Source organism: Bombus pyrosoma, linkage group LG16, assembly GCF_014825855.1.
Source record: "Bombus pyrosoma isolate SC7728 linkage group LG16, ASM1482585v1, whole genome shotgun sequence".
Classification (NCBI taxonomy): Eukaryota; Metazoa; Arthropoda; class Insecta; order Hymenoptera; family Apidae; genus Bombus; species Bombus pyrosoma.
This window is the reverse complement of record NC_057785.1, coordinates 8,038,541-8,054,097: the sequence shown is the minus strand read 5'-3', so window position 1 is coordinate 8,054,097 and position 15,557 is coordinate 8,038,541. Positions and strand designations below refer to the sequence as shown.

Genomic DNA, 15,557 nt, shown 5'->3' with positions numbered 1-15,557 from the left:
TTATACAAAGCACTGTACTTCAAACTTTATTTAGTTACATACATATTTTTTCATATTATGTAATTTCATATTATGTGTTTCATATTCTATGTAATTTTGCACTTTCAAATTTCCTATAAGTCTGTTTATAACGTTTATGCTATTCATTTATAACAATTAGGCTGTTAATTTATAACATGCTCCCGACAACACACATAAATAACAATTACTCGTGAACCAAATATGATACAAGAAGCCTTGTCTGTGATATTATCGATCTTTTGTATGTTAAAAGTCATAAAGGTTTACCTATTTAAATTAACATAACAGAGAAATATAAACGATAATAAATGTAAATAACATGCAATATATATATTTAATTTTATTGTAAAATATATAATATTTAATGTTGAGAAACACATCGTGTATCATATGAAACTGGTGATAATAAAGCGTGCTGCCACCTCAGCATCTTATGTATTAAGTTTTCAAAATAATTTATCAACTACACACTGATTGTTCGAAGTTGTTCTTTATTTGTCGGCTAAAATGTTTCAGCAAAGAAAACGCAAATAAGCGTTTAAATCGATAAGTTATTGTGGTAACGTTTTTGCATTTTATATGAAAAAAGGGCTAAGTATCTTTTGTTTAAATTATTTGTCAAAATGTCATCGAAAACGGAGGTTACGTTAGAACATTTTTATATATTCAATGGCACATATGCAAAAAAAGAGGGAGAGGCAAGTAAATTAAATTTACCAATAAAATATTTACATACAAAAATTACAAAATTCTTACACACTACATACGTACAATGCAAGTGTGTTCTTGTGTATTTTTTGCATGCAGGAAGAAAAAAAGATTCTCTATTATTATCCAGAAAGAGATTTAGATGTTCAAATTAAAAATATAGGACTCAGTGAAGCAATTATTAAATTTGCGCAGTATGTATAGACATATTTTTCTAGATTCTAAAGTTTCTACCTCTATGTACAATATTAAGATTATGTTCATGCATTTCAAATTTTTAGATCATTTAATCCTGGTCAACCGTGCGATTATTGTCATACACATAAGACTCGTCAAATTTATTATCAACCAGAATCAAATTTTTGGATGGTGATGGTAAGGTTTTATTGCTATCAGAAAATTTATGAAAGAATGTAACATGTAATATTTTATATCATATAAAATTCATGAATATTTGTTCATAGATTTCAATTGTTTCATAGATCGTCGGTGTACCTTACATTTGGAAAGAGAAAGATGGTAACAAATATACAGAATATCAATACGATGAAGTTTCTAGCAGTGTCTGTCAATCTATATTGAAGCAAGCGTATGTTATGTTTAGACTATTTATGGGATCATTTGACACCATTATTAATGAACCTGATTGTGGGTCGATAACGTTATTAAAACACAAACTTGAACATTTTTATTCAAGGGTAAGGGGAATTCTTAAAATGTACAGTTTCTGTATTTTTCAATATAATTTTCAATATCATGTATTTTTCACAGTATCTAATGTCTTTGAAGTTGAATAATAGTGATATTTTGGATGTTTTCCAAGGCTTACAATTCTTACCTCTTGACAAAATAACATTTTTACGGGTTCAGTGTTTTATGAATCTTGTAGAAGCCATGTTTTCCCAAGTGAAATATACTGCATTTCTTTACAACGATCAAGTTGTGTGGTTAGTAATGTAAATGCTGTCGTACTATTATAATATAATATATGCAAAACAACTAAAGAATTAATGTCCGTTATCATTTAGGAGTGGTTTGGAGCCAGAGGATATGCAAGTAGTTTATAATTATCTAGTGAGTACGCTTTTACCAGCTCATCTTGAAAAAGAATTACACGAGGGTTCAATGCCCAGAAATTCACCTTCACCATTTACTACCACTCACTATGGAAAGTTAGTACATGCAAAATATTTTTATTGTTCTGTATATAACAAAATAATAAGTTAATATGTGTATATATATATATATATATATATATCTTATAGATTTGTCACTGGCCCATCTAGTATTAATGAACCAAGCTTAATTGGTAAATCTCCTAAAGTATATATCAATTATTCTACAAAACCGGTGTCGTTGTATTTAGTTGTTTACAGAGCATTGAGCGCTACAATATGTTTGTTTGTTGACAGTAAGTACCTTTCCCTTTCTCTTCTCTTCTTTTTAGATAATCATGCAGAAACTTTAAAATTGGAGTGCTTATTTTACAGGCAAAACGAGCTTGTTAATAGATTTCTTTAAAAGCCTGGATAGTTTTCTTGGCCCACAATTAACTACACTTGTTAGTTCGGTTGCAGAACAATGTGCTAAACACGTAATAGTTTCGTCGGAATCTTGCAAATACCTGTATTTTAATAAACTTAATCTAGCATATAAAAGTACAATACATCCGGATAACAGGCGATGTTCTAATGTGCTTACAACGCCAGAAGTGTTGAGAGTTATCACTGATATATATAATGACACCAATAAGTTAGTACATAACACAATAATGTTTTGATGTAAGATTATTATTTTACAAATAGAATACACTTTTTTTTTTATAATTTCAGATTAAAAGAAGCTGGAGAAATAATTATAAAAACTATGAGCGATTATTGGGTTGTTGGAAAGTTATCGAACTTGAGGGAATTTTTTGTAGTTATTCAACAAAAAAGTGCAAGCATAATGGAAATAGAAGGTATATACGTTGTACATGTACCGGTGTGTATACATAAAATTATATAAATATAAGTAATAATCTTTATTTCAGACGATGTGAAAAAACTATGTGAAAAGGAATTAAAAAGTATATTTTTCCATTGATGGAAAGGCCTCATAAATTTACTAAGTATAAAAATTTAACGACTATTTTATATGACGATTAAAATGGCTGTTTACTCTTTTAATTAATATACAAGCAATATATAACACTGAAATATAACACTGTAACTGTGGAAATAATTTATATATAAAGTTAATGTAAAATATAAAATCTGTACAGACAAATTATATATTTTTAATATATTTAAATTGCTTGGACAGCATTTTTCCAAATATTACAACTATTATAAAAATATTAATTTATTTTAAAAATGACCATTAATCAAAAGCTTCTTCCTCTGCATCTTTGTTTTTGTGAACAATATTGGAGAACTTTTTTAATTTCGCTACAAAAAATCCGTCCATATTATGCACATGGGGATAAAATCGTTTAGTTAATTTCAACGAAGGATGAAATCTGTATTGTCTATAACTGGTGAAACCCTCGGCGCCAAATTCCAGTCCAGTCGGTACTAATTTAACATCACGTTTCTTAAGGGCGAAATCAATAACCCATTCATTTTCTTCCGGAAGGATCGAACATGTAGAATAAACGATAATCCCACCGGATTCCGAACGTGCATTAGCACAATCTATAGCCGCCAAAAGTAATTCCTTTTGTAATGTACAACAACGCTGTATATCTACTTCGTCTTTGTTTGTTTTAACACTTGGATCTTTTGAAACAACACCAGTACCAGTGCATGGTGCATCTAATAATACTCTATCGAAACCTTTAATCACCTGAAAATTATACATTTTAATTAATTTGACCATATCATATATTCAACGTGTTCATACATGTTATTAATACTTACTGTTGGTAACTTTCGCCCATCGTAAGTACAAACGATTGAATTTGTGATACCAAGTCTGTGAAAATTGCCGACAACTGCTTTTATCCTTTCTTCGTTTACGTCGTTTGAGAAGAGTACACCTGTGTTTTTCATAAGTGCTGCGATGTGTGATGATTTTCCTCCGGGCGCGGCACACACATCAAGAACCCTTTCGTTTTCTTTAGGATCCAAAGCCATAACAGGTAAGAAGCTAGATGCACCCTGAAGAATGTAATGCCCTGCTAAATACTCTGGTGTCGCACCCATAGGAACTTGCGACGAATAAATCACTAATCCAACTTTTGTCCATTTGCCAATAGGATCTAAATTGACCCCTCTGTTGATCAAAGCCTGAAATATTAATATCATGATAAATTAAAGGATATTGAAGATACCTATTATATATTTCATTCAATGAATACTTCAGCTAGGTCGCGACGACGTGTTTTCAATATATTCGTTCGTATCGTCATAGGCCTCTGGACTTCACTTGCTTCCAGAAATTCTAATAACTCATCCAGTGGAAATATTTGTATCAGTTTTTCCATCAAGAAATTATTATAACTATAGTATGTACATAAATCACTTCTAAGAAGGTCCATATATTCAGTACGCGATCTTCAAAAAAGATAAAAGTGTACAATTCCTTGAAATTCTTCGATGAAATAAAATCCTTTAACCCTAAGACATATACCTATTTATATCGCGCAACCTTTTAAAATCTGATAATATCATAATAACGTCTTTTATACGTTGTTGTACATCTTTCAGATTAGTAACATCTGCAAGCTCTTCTTTAGTGGGAAAAGTAAAGACACATTGTTGTAAGGTCATATCATGCATTTCCTCCTCTGCTAGCTTTCTAATAAAGAGAAAATTAATTAGATTTTAAATGAAAAAAGTTTTATAGAATAATAAGTCATGCTCACTGTTCTTCTTCTTGCTTCTTTTTCAACTTCTTATTTGCTTTTTCAATAGGAAGTAGATCAACATCATCGTTATTAGAACTATCGCCATCTTCCTCACTTTGATCTACTTCCTCATAATCCATTTCTCCATTTTGTCCATATTCTTCATTGTCACTGGATCCTTTATCAGTTTCATCCTCCGTGTCATTGTCAAGTAATTTCTTTCTTTTAATCTTTTGTTGCTCGTCTTCTATTACTCCTTCATTATCGGATATATTAATATCATTGTCAAACTGCATTTGATCATTCTTACGACTGAAACTGTCATTTCTTGGTCCTTCTTTAAGAGATTTCTTCTTTTTCTTTATTTTTAATAGTTTTGAGATATCTTTTATATTCTAATACATAAAACGGTATATATTACTAATGTCGTTGTATACTTGTATACATATATAAATATATAAACATATAAGTTAAGACTTAATCGTTAAAGAAATAAAAGAAATCTTACGTCTTCGGTTACAGCGTCCTCCACCTTCTCGCCATTCTTTTGCTGCAATTTCCTTACTTTTTCATTTAACTTTTGTTTCTTCAATAATCTTTTCCTTGCTCGTTGCTTCTGTCTATGACTTAACTCCTTTTCTTCTTTTATTAGATAAAAGTTATATTATTATTACTCTATATACTCATGCAATATGCAATATATATGTACACTCATATTTAAGGTATATGTATATGTATAAATAAATTTCTGCGCATACCTAGTACTCCCTTTGGAAATGTTGGATCTCCTTGCTTCTTTGCTTTTCTTCCATGACCACTCGACAGAGTTGTGTCATTAAACTTAGCTTTTCGTCCCATTTTAATATATTTTATGCCACGATTGTTATTAAACGAATTTTGATATTTTTATGAAACGGAACGTGATATTTTATTTCGCGTATACAACCTTTACATTTTCTATTATTACATATTATTATGTACGTTATTACATCTATTATTATATATCATTATATTATATGTTATTTATACAAAGAGAATTAGATGAAAAAACAAGAAATCGCAAATGTTGCTTGCAACCTTTTTGAAAAAGAACACGTGAGGTATAACCTATCTTTCAATATTTATCATTTAGCCCTACGTAGATGTTACCAACTTAGAAAATTGTGAGAATACTATATGAAAATGAAATATTTTTCTGTTTAAAACTTGTAGATATTAAAAGATGTATGAATATTTGTATAAGAGAGGTTTGTATATTTTTTCTTGCACAATTAGTCTCGGAAGAATACAAAATTCAAATAATATCGTTTTATTGAATAAAATAACTAGCATAAGATAGGAAAATTGTACGTATTTCGTTAAATGTTCCTATATTTTTATAAGAAAAATATCCTGTTGCATGGCCCTTCCAAGATTTTGGGGCATTTGGCGCGGTTGCTGCCCGTGAGGTGCTGAAGCACTCTGTTCGCGTAACAACTTCAAACAATTCGAAAAACGAACTCGACGTTTAAGTGGAGAAATACACAACGAGAGAAATTAACTTGAACAGTAATTTATATTTAAAATTGAGTTATAATAGATAAAGTACTTTAAGAAAGATTTGCATTTTAATGAAATTTACTTAGACTCTGAGCTCATCGTGACGGTTCTAACAAATTCTACGATTCAATGATTCAATGATTCAATGATTCAACGATTCAACGATTCAACGATTCCAATTATTTGGATCACAGAGTAGCCCATTTATCTGCTCGGATTTTACACGACAATCTATGATTTATTTGTTATCCAGTAACACAAATTATTATTAACTAATGCTAATAAACATTCATTTGATTGAAGTTTATTATCGAAGAAGTTTATCAAGAAAACAGTAGATTACTGGAAATAGTAGATTACTGTAATTCTTATTACATTAATAATGATTGTTTCGTTTCCGTCAGCGGTTGACCACGTGATGCAGCATTTGTACCGTGAAACAACTAGAATTACTGATGATGAACGCTTTCTGTTTCTTATATCACCGACGAGATATAGGATAGGCGTAACATTTGTGACGTTAGCCTACCAACAGTCTTGCTGTTTTACCGGTCACCTGACCGGTCTGACTCCCTATACCATTTTCGTGTCGCATGCGACATTATCGATCAAATAGGTTGTTCGGAGCGTATCGTTGATGCCCTGACGATACGCCAAGGAAGGAATTTAAACTGAACGAAAAATAATCATGACACATACCGTAGTAGTGTTAAACTTTATTTAAACTGTTAAAGCGTGAAACTCAATGAAGCGACAACACACGGCACGAAACTTAGCCTAGTCTTATAATGGTGGTAAGCCGAGCGCGGCTAAGAGTGTCAAGTTTTCTTAGTAACCGAGTAACCAAAACAGTCCTCGTCATCGGTAATGGTTATCGATAATTAAAAAGATTTTTTCGAGGTTTAGCATCACTATTTCCCATTTAAACAAAAATTACACTTTTGCCCGTGACTCTTTTCATAAAAATTTGAGAAATACTGCTTTTAATGTTTGATCGCCGATTCTTTCCAACGTCTACCGAAAATACCAATAAATAGGACCGTTAACTTACACGTGGTTTTAATAATCATAAATTATCGTAAAAATATTGTAAAAAATCCGCACAGATTATACAGCAAAAATAAAAGAGAAATACTATATTAAGAAATCAAAATACCAGGTATACAAGTACTTACTTATAACGACAAGAATGATTGCTACTTTTGACCGTTCAACCGTTTATTCATTCTTGCATATACGTATGTAAAACAGCGTGATGTGACAATAAAAACCGCTTATCTTTCTTTGTTCGTTTATTTCGACATTTCAAGATGTATGGACAATTATTACATAATAATTATATATATTTATATATGTATAATGAGAGAGCAATCCTCCTCTCGCAACTTTTCCCTCCTCTTCCCCCAAAAAAGTCCCCCTTGCCTGAAATGTGCCTCACTCACTCTCCCTCACACTCTTTCTCCCTTGTTCTCTTTTTCACAATAAAAGAATGAAAAGGTAAAAGTAATAAGAAAGAAACGGCGTCGATTCGTCGAGTCTACGGATGATTTTACGAAACGATCTTTCTTCTGTTGCGCGCATTATTTTCTAATTATTTCACGATCATGTGAATGATAGTACTCCTCCCACAATGTTTCATTATTTATTTTTTTGTATTTATTTTTATGTTTTTATTCCATCCACGTCATCTTATTATCAGTTAGCGTTTACTCGATAAGATTATGAACGTTACCATTAATCGTTACAATTACAATAATAACACTAGTGTTGGTTACACCCGTACTTGTCTCGCTCATCCATCTATCCCCACCACGTGGCCATCTACCCCCACCCAGGAATCCTGACGACACGTTCAAATACTGAATTACATTACAGTTAATTTTGTTGCACGCCAATGTTGTCAATTATTTTCTTTCTCTTCTCTCTTTATTTTCATATTGCGTGTATCCTTCACATTTCGAAAGATCGATAGTAATATTTTATCGATCCAAATACGTTTATTTCTACATATACCGCGATACCGTTTTCATTCTTCGTTCTCCTACTAAAATTTTTACCCTCTTCGTTTTCCAATCATCTCGTGACCCATTTTCGTTCCTTCCTCCCTCTTTCGCCCACACATCATTCGTTTCGTACTCGATATCCTTCGTAATAAGAGTTTTATCGTTGCCCTCGTGAAAAATATTATTCTCGTTTGTTAAGTTTCTCTTGGTTAGTTCGTCTATAAAGAACGTTTTCTTCTGATCACGCGATGATTTTATTGTTTCTTTACTTCGTTAGTATTCGTCTCGCAATTTATAGTTCGTGCGTTGTTATCCCGTTTACTAAAACTCCGTTCGTATTTTTTTTTGTAGGTTTTTATTCTATTCTATTTTTCTTTTTTTTTTCTTTTTTTTTTCGGTTTCTAATTCTCATTGGAACTTACAAACCGTGAACTGCTGCTTCTCGATAATTGGGAGCAACGATAACGATTTCTCGATCCACAATCTAGTAATTTCTTGTTCCTTTGTCATCTTCCAAATGCAAATTCAAAATTTGAAATTCCTTTTGTTAAAGATATATCGGTAGCTGTTAAGTTAACTGATTGAGCCGGTAAAAATGTTGTAGATTGAAAAATCGCGGCTTGCCATAGTTCAATAGTTAGCCGGATGAGAGTGTGTGCTTATTACAAAATAATAACGTTGGGTCTGTTGTAAAATAACAATTTATAGCTTATGGCATGAAAAAGCGTCCGAAGGCGAGAAATATGTCGTCGTGCAAAAATCGAAAGATTTTCGTGGTTTTTTTCTTAAAAATCCCTGAATTTCACGCTGGTAAGCGAATAGAAAGAAAATTGAAATAAACGAACGAAATACAAAAGGAACGAAATGAAAAAAAAAAGGAAAAATAAGTAATTTAAATGAAAACGATAAATACAAAAATTTTAATGTAGAAATATTCATGAATGTGTGGCTCTCCCCATTTTTTCAAATTCAGAAGCAACCCTCAAGAAATACAGGGAAATTTCACTAGCAGCTTCGACTGCTACTGGCGAGCCTGATCGGGGGAAAACCAGCAAGAATGAAGAATATCAAGGCGATCACTGCTATACACAGTTTAATTCATTGCATTTATCCTAGGCGGTTATAATAATAACTGAATTACAATTTCTAAATTCGAAATTGCACACCCGTTACGTATTACAATTATTTCGATTTACAATCTATTGTTATTCTTTATTTCCATTTCACTGGTTGCTTCTTCTTTGTCGGTTGAAACTTAAACTTTTCTTTTCTCTTTTAAATCAATCAAATCACTAATCAGTAGTTTAAATTTGGCGCCTCAAATATTCTAACCGATAGTGTGAGTATAAATATAAAAGCTACATCTTCCTGTCAATTTATTATCGATTACAGATATTGAAACGAACTGAAAATTAATAATAATAGTTAAGAGTAATAAAAATCCTCGCTGCGAAAGAAATAAATCAAAGCAATCACTTCCCCGATCGTTATACATTTTTTTTTTTTTTGTACGAGCTAGTACGTTCTCTATTTGACTAGAAGTTCTATATGCGTACTTATTTATACATAATTATGGCTACTACATATAGGAATACTTAATTAATTATAATCGATAGCCCTAAAATTTATATATTAACTTTTACAGTAATATGGCAACGGCGGTGACAGTAATACTATTTTTTTTTTTTTTTTTTAAATCTTGTTTTCATCTTCTAGATCCAACTAACGATATAAAAATAATTCGCAAAAATCGACGTATAAAAACAAAAAGAGAAAAAAAGAAAGATTAGGAAAAATCAAAATCGAAACGTAGAGAGAAAGGTGTTCTTTCTTTTGATACTAGTCGTCGAAAGAAAAAATAGTGAAATTCTTCTTGGCCTTCTTCAAGAAAAAAAATTCTGTCCTTCATATATACATAATTCAGATTAATTTTGTGAATATTTTTTTTCTTTCTTCCTTCTTCTTCCCTTTCTTTTTTCTTTACATTTGTAATTACTGTTCTACTCGATTCTTTGGTTCTTTTTGGTCAAACACTTCTCGATATTTTAATTTATATTACAATTGAACAGCGACGAATTGCAATTGCAACTGTTTTAAATAAATTTAAAAAAATCTCGAATTCCCAACAAACATTAATTATAAATTTAGAATATGATATTTTTTAATATAAAAGTTTTAAACAAATATCTTTGGTAAAAGGATTCGTACAAAAATTCCCAAAAATTCTGCCACAACTCCTCATTTCAATCGCAATTGCAATTCTGGAAAAGGGAGTGAAATCTTTTCCAAAAAAAAAAAAAAAAAAAAAAAAAACAAAAATAAAAAGTCGTTCAAATGGAAAGATTATAAAAAAAAAAAAGAAAAAGAAAATTGGTACATTGTGCGATGATTAAATACGAACCAAGGAAAAATAGAAAACGGGGAACTGCGTTTGACTGTACGTGGAATGTTTCGGTCTGCACTTATATTCGTTTTAAAGCCAGTAAGGGCTGGTTCGATGAAAAAAGAAGCGTAAAGACACGGCTTCTGTCGATCCAAAAACGCTATCACTTAATACGAAGCCGAGATTTCATCGAATAATTGAAAGCTCCTTAAACACGCCTGACCTGATCAAGAAACGTAAAACGTAATTGCGTAAGAAGGTAACTGAATCGTACGAAGAAAATTCGGAAATTCAAGGATCCTAGCTTCGTTGAGTGGAACCTCTTTCACTTTTCGCAAATGTAATAACACTTCAACGTATGCCCTATGCAGAATGTTTCAGAAATAAGTGGCCAAACTTTGATATCGTGTTCTACACTATACCACAGTTCGGCCATCTATTTCCGAATACCCTGTATATTCGTGTAACGTGTGTACGTGTGTGTGATTGCGTCGTTGCGTATAATTGTGCGATCGTGTGCGTACAGTCGCGTAAATGTGCGTGACAATGGAACGAAACGAAACTGTTGATTCAATTTAAGGGAAAACCAGTGAAGAATTCTTTGTCATGTACGGTGCGCCATTTGTCAATAGCGTTACGAATCTTGCTCGAATCGTTGCCAAATAATGTTTGACGAATTGGAAATCGAATTTCAATTAAATATCTACGCATCAACATGTTCACGTCTTTTTTCTGCATGCTTTGACAATCTTGCACTATTCTGACCTTATCTATCGAGTTTTTATGGTTTCACTTAAATCTCACTTGTTTCAATCAACGGCGTTTGTATGCTTTTTACACAATTTTAGCGCATTTTTTTTTTCTTTTTTTTTTTGTTTTTTTATTTAGTTTTCTAACCGAAAGGAACTGATCGAAAACCGAATAGTATAAGATTATACGTATCCGACAGATGTAGGAATTGTAGATTTGCACGGAAAATATAAAATATTTTGTATGAGAGAAAAATATACTTTTTTCGCGCGCGTTTCTTGTGCGCGACTTGTGCGATCGGCGATGAACGTAACATGCTTATTCAACTAAAGTTGAAATAGTTGAATATTATTATACTACTCGTGAAAAAGGAAAATTGTATTATTAGCTTATAAATCGTTTCTTCCCAGGTAGAAAATTAAAGTGTTTGTCAAATGAAACATTTCTAAAGAAATTATTTCTTTTATCAAAAGAATTTTAATGTTAAACTATTAACTAGAATTATTTGCTATGTTAAAAGAATTTTGTTCAGCTTAATTTTCTACCTGAACAGATAACTATATTCTTTCCCTAATTTACAATAAAATCAGATGAAGGATCTCGAGATTCGAGTGTGCTTCGTGATTGGTCTTTGTGCGATTTACCGCGTAATGTATGAAAAATCTGGATTGATCATTGTGCGCCCTCTTTCAACATATTCCTTAATTCCATATTTTTGATTACGAAGGACTTAACTATTGACCCTTTGACCCATATAATTCTTTTTAAGCAAACAAGTGACATTATACAAGCTTTTGAATCTTAACGAAATTTAATATATGAAATCCAATCATTTGTATATAATTTTTTAGTTTCAAATATCGACACAAAAATAGATTTTTATATATGACAAAATTCACCAGTTCTGACAGTTAACAAAAAGATTGATCACAGTACTCGGTATTGGTTAAACAGATTGTCCAACGCTAATAATAGGCTGACTCAGTCACAATCGGTTTAAAATGGAAAATGACCAATGAGTAAAGGCAATATTAAGTCCTCTGCAATTAATACAGCAATCAAATCTGATTGTGGTATAGAAAAGAATGTTTCTTTATTGAGAAATTCATTTTAAGATTGGATTCGGTATTTAAAAGCGGAATAGTAAATAATTGCAACTTCAATCCAGATGTATTTAGCTCGAAGGATCAATTAGCTGAAAACTTTATTCCAAACTTTTCTATTCTTTTCTCTTCCAGATATAAAATTCAAATCATAAGATGAATTTCTCTAGTAGAGAAACATTCTTGATGCTGCTGATATTAAAAATTCCTACACAATTCTCTGCTTGCCTCAAAAGACAATTAGAAGAAGCGATTTACTAACAACAGTCCACAATTGATATTATTTTTATAATATCAGTCAGTAATCTGACAAATATTTCTCAGGGAGAAGTTCCTAACTTCTACAATCCCTGTTCATTGAATTAGAATGACGTTCTTCATTTGCCTTTAACTTTCCCATAAAACAGTTCGCTAAGAGTACGCTTCTCAGTTGCGTATAGCACAATGAGAACTGTTGAAAATTCCATGTGGTCTTAATTCAATCACCATGGACAATTGAACTAATACTATTAACGAAACTTTACAATTCAAAAGTTACAGATTATCTTTGCATAATGGTAACAAATTTGTTGATGAAATAAATAAGATTTTACAAATCATAAGTTAGTATTTGATCCATTCCATTCAATGAAAAATGATAGAGGAGAACCCTATAACTAATGAATTATCGGTTTGCTGATAATAGTAATTAGTAAGTTATTATGCAAGAAGATCCAGGAATTGTACAAGCGAACCTACTTACATAGCAGCACTTTAGCAGCGCATAATGCATAGCGTTGCGTAAACATTGTGGAACTGCGTTCGAATCACTCAGTATGACAAGGAGAAAGGTTGAAAGAGCTGGCACAAAGAGGTGTCTGATAAAAAAAAGTCGAGAAGGTATCCGCAGGTGGTCGGTAGTAGTAGCGGTGGTACATAGGTGTATCTCTTTTTCTCGTTCCCGTTCTTTCAGCCGTTCTCTCCCCCTCTGTCACGCGATCTTTCTCTCGGCAACCTGACAATCTCGCAGTCTCTCATTCTCACGCGCTCCCCCGTTCTCGCAATACATGTCTGTCGTGTTTATGCGTGTGAGTGTGAGTGTGTGTCGGTCGATCGGCTCCACGACGGGAATATTTATCCTAATAGAGACCGCAGCCACGGAGATTATTGGCGATAATGACGTCTGTGACTGCGTCGAACACGAATTGAATGTTGTCGGTATCAGTAGCGCAAGTCATGTGGCAGTAGATCTCCTTAGTGGTTGACTTGTTTCTCGCCTCGAATTGCGCCTGGATGTACGCGGCTGCTTCACCGTACTCTTGCGCCCCTACGGTCAGACAAACACGTTTCCTTATTATATTCGTTTAACCTACCGATGTAGGCCATTCTTGACCGAATTGTATTCCCCTATCATTACAAAAAGCTTTTTAAGTTTCAGGAAATAAGAAAGAATCGTTCTTGGCATGCGTGATTTCTTAATTTTATGCGAAGAATTGTCTTAAGTCGTTATACGCCCTTTATTCGATCAAAACATAAAAGCTTAGAGGACCGCAGTAAAATCAAAACGGGAACAGATTACATTTCGTTGTTTTGGATTACGTTTGTTTCCTCAGTGGGTGTTTCAGGAATTTCTTTAAAAAAATTGAAAGTTTAACCCTTATGAACGAGGTTGGTAACATCTGGCAGGAAGTTCTGCTCTAGATTTGCTTTCTTCAGACGGGAGAGGCTAAGGAATGTGCTGCAATATGAATTTTTTGTTTCTTCAGTGAGACAAATTGCGGTAAATGATTATTTTCGATTTGAATTGGTTTGCTTTGAATATGAGATTTGGAAGAATCTTTTCTGTCTAACGAATGTTTTGTTTTTATAAATGAGAAAGGAAACTGATAATATTTGAATGGATAGTGTTTAAAATTTTAATTTTTTGTCTTTTATTAATTATTTAATTAATTAATTAAGATCACTTTTATGTTATTTCTTACATATTTCAACTTTCGCGATTACGTAAAAATGGAAAAAGAAGAAAGAAAAGCGAAAAAGAGAATAAACATTGAAATTATTTAATTTATTCTACAATTTCAGCTTCTATTACCTAAAAATAATGTTCACATTCGTACCGAAAATTCAGAAGATGGATGACATACGACGAACGATACGTATTTAGATCAGTGTACCTCAAACAAGAGGATGTAGCTCTCTTGTGGGGCGTGAAGGAATTCCAAGGGCAGCAACAGACTACGGACTTTTTATAACAATGAGAACTTCCCGCATTTATTTTTACACCACATGCAACATATGATCTTCACTAATGGATTACGCTGTAATTTTTGAAATTCTATTCCAAACCGTTAATTTCTTTTTACTGAAATGCAACAAATACTGGGTGCTCTATAAATTATTCACTAGATTAATAAAGGTTAACAAGAACGATATAAAATCTTTTTACTGTAATTTTCGCTATAAATAAAAAAAGAAAAAAAAGAAAAAGAAAGTTTAACACCGATGATGAAAGCGTGCATTTGACACGGAAATAGGTTAATCTTTAATTTCTCGTTCAAAAAATTCTATTCGATATAAATGTGAAAAATATTTTCTTACCGGCATATTCGGGGAAGCAAATGGTGAGCGGAGACTTGCGAATTTTCTCCTCGAAAAGATCCTTTTTGTTCAAGAAGAGAATAATCGAGGTGTCAGTAAACCATTTGTTATTGCAAATTGAGTCGAACAGTTTCAAGCTTTCTTGCATTCGATTCTATAACAGATAATTAACATGAAAACATTAATAATAATAATAATAATTAATGTCCAGAGATATATAACTATAATCTAGCATGATTATAAATGTACAAAGTATCGCATGAAAAATAGAGGTATAGAAAGAAATTTGTAAAATAATGTAAACAGCAAATCATTCCAGTGGATTGAAGAACGAGGGGTTAATCAATGGGGTCGTTCCACGAGAACTCGTTAATTTCCAACAATTGCAGTTTATCACGTTTTCTTCCCACGTAGGATTCTCCATATGCATCTCCATAAGTAGCGTGTGCATATAATATAATGGTGCGAAACAATTTTCGAATCTTCTCTTTATGGTAGAACAGGCAAAGAGATAAAAAGCACATAGATATGTAGAGGACCTTTTTCATGTACGATTCTGTCAATTATTAAGTATTAAATATATTTCATCATAAGAAGTACCATTATTCTTCAACAGCTTCAAGAAAAATATCAAATAAAGCATA

General features: G+C 32.1%; 3 protein-coding genes and 1 long non-coding RNA gene across 7 annotated transcripts in view; 2 read left to right on the top strand and 2 right to left on the bottom strand.

Moving 5' to 3' along the window:
* The first annotated feature begins 66 nt into the window (after nucleotides 1-66).
* On the top strand, nucleotides 67-2,997 carry LOC122576351 (vacuolar fusion protein CCZ1 homolog). Its single transcript, XM_043746529.1, has 10 exons — nucleotides 67-719; nucleotides 829-923; nucleotides 1,011-1,104; nucleotides 1,212-1,427; nucleotides 1,501-1,676; nucleotides 1,758-1,901; nucleotides 1,995-2,140; nucleotides 2,220-2,481; nucleotides 2,562-2,689; nucleotides 2,762-2,997. Exons 1-10 carry the CDS (start codon nucleotides 645-647, stop codon nucleotides 2,812-2,814), a joined length of 1,389 nt encoding a protein of 462 aa, XP_043602464.1. The 5' UTR covers nucleotides 67-644; the 3' UTR covers nucleotides 2,815-2,997.
* On the bottom strand, nucleotides 2,860-5,696 carry LOC122576349 (probable 28S rRNA (cytosine(4447)-C(5))-methyltransferase). 2 transcript variants are annotated; one of them, XM_043746522.1, is made up of 7 exons: nucleotides 5,317-5,696; nucleotides 5,067-5,197; nucleotides 4,577-4,953; nucleotides 4,342-4,509; nucleotides 4,070-4,265; nucleotides 3,630-3,998; nucleotides 2,860-3,555 (listed from the first exon to the last, which is right to left on the bottom strand). In XM_043746522.1, exons 1-7 carry the CDS (start codon nucleotides 5,414-5,416, stop codon nucleotides 3,091-3,093), a joined length of 1,806 nt encoding a protein of 601 aa, XP_043602457.1. In that variant the 5' UTR covers nucleotides 5,417-5,696; the 3' UTR covers nucleotides 2,860-3,090. The 2 variants fall into 2 exon arrangements, with proteins under 2 accessions (XP_043602457.1, XP_043602456.1); XM_043746521.1 differs by having other exon boundaries at nucleotides 5,067-5,200; nucleotides 5,317-5,693.
* A 309-nt stretch (nucleotides 5,697-6,005) lies between these two features.
* LOC122576359 lies at nucleotides 6,006-8,951 on the top strand. The gene is made up of 2 exons (XR_006319732.1): nucleotides 6,006-6,106; nucleotides 6,184-8,951. It is a non-coding gene; the product is annotated as an uncharacterized LOC122576359 (long non-coding RNA).
* Nucleotides 8,952-9,176: 225 nt separating this feature from the next.
* LOC122576353 (guanine nucleotide-binding protein G(o) subunit alpha) overlaps nucleotides 9,177-15,557 on the bottom strand; it is a 32,349-nt gene continuing 25,968 nt past the window's right edge. For all 3 annotated transcript variants that reach the window (XM_043746532.1, XM_043746531.1, XM_043746533.1), the window contains 2 exons: nucleotides 14,914-15,067; nucleotides 9,177-13,642 (listed from right to left, as the gene is read on the bottom strand). In XM_043746532.1, the coding sequence (XP_043602467.1) occupies nucleotides 13,455-13,642; nucleotides 14,914-15,067 (342 nt within the window). In that variant the 3' untranslated portion in view covers nucleotides 9,177-13,454. The remainder of the gene's footprint in view (nucleotides 13,643-14,913; nucleotides 15,068-15,557) is intronic.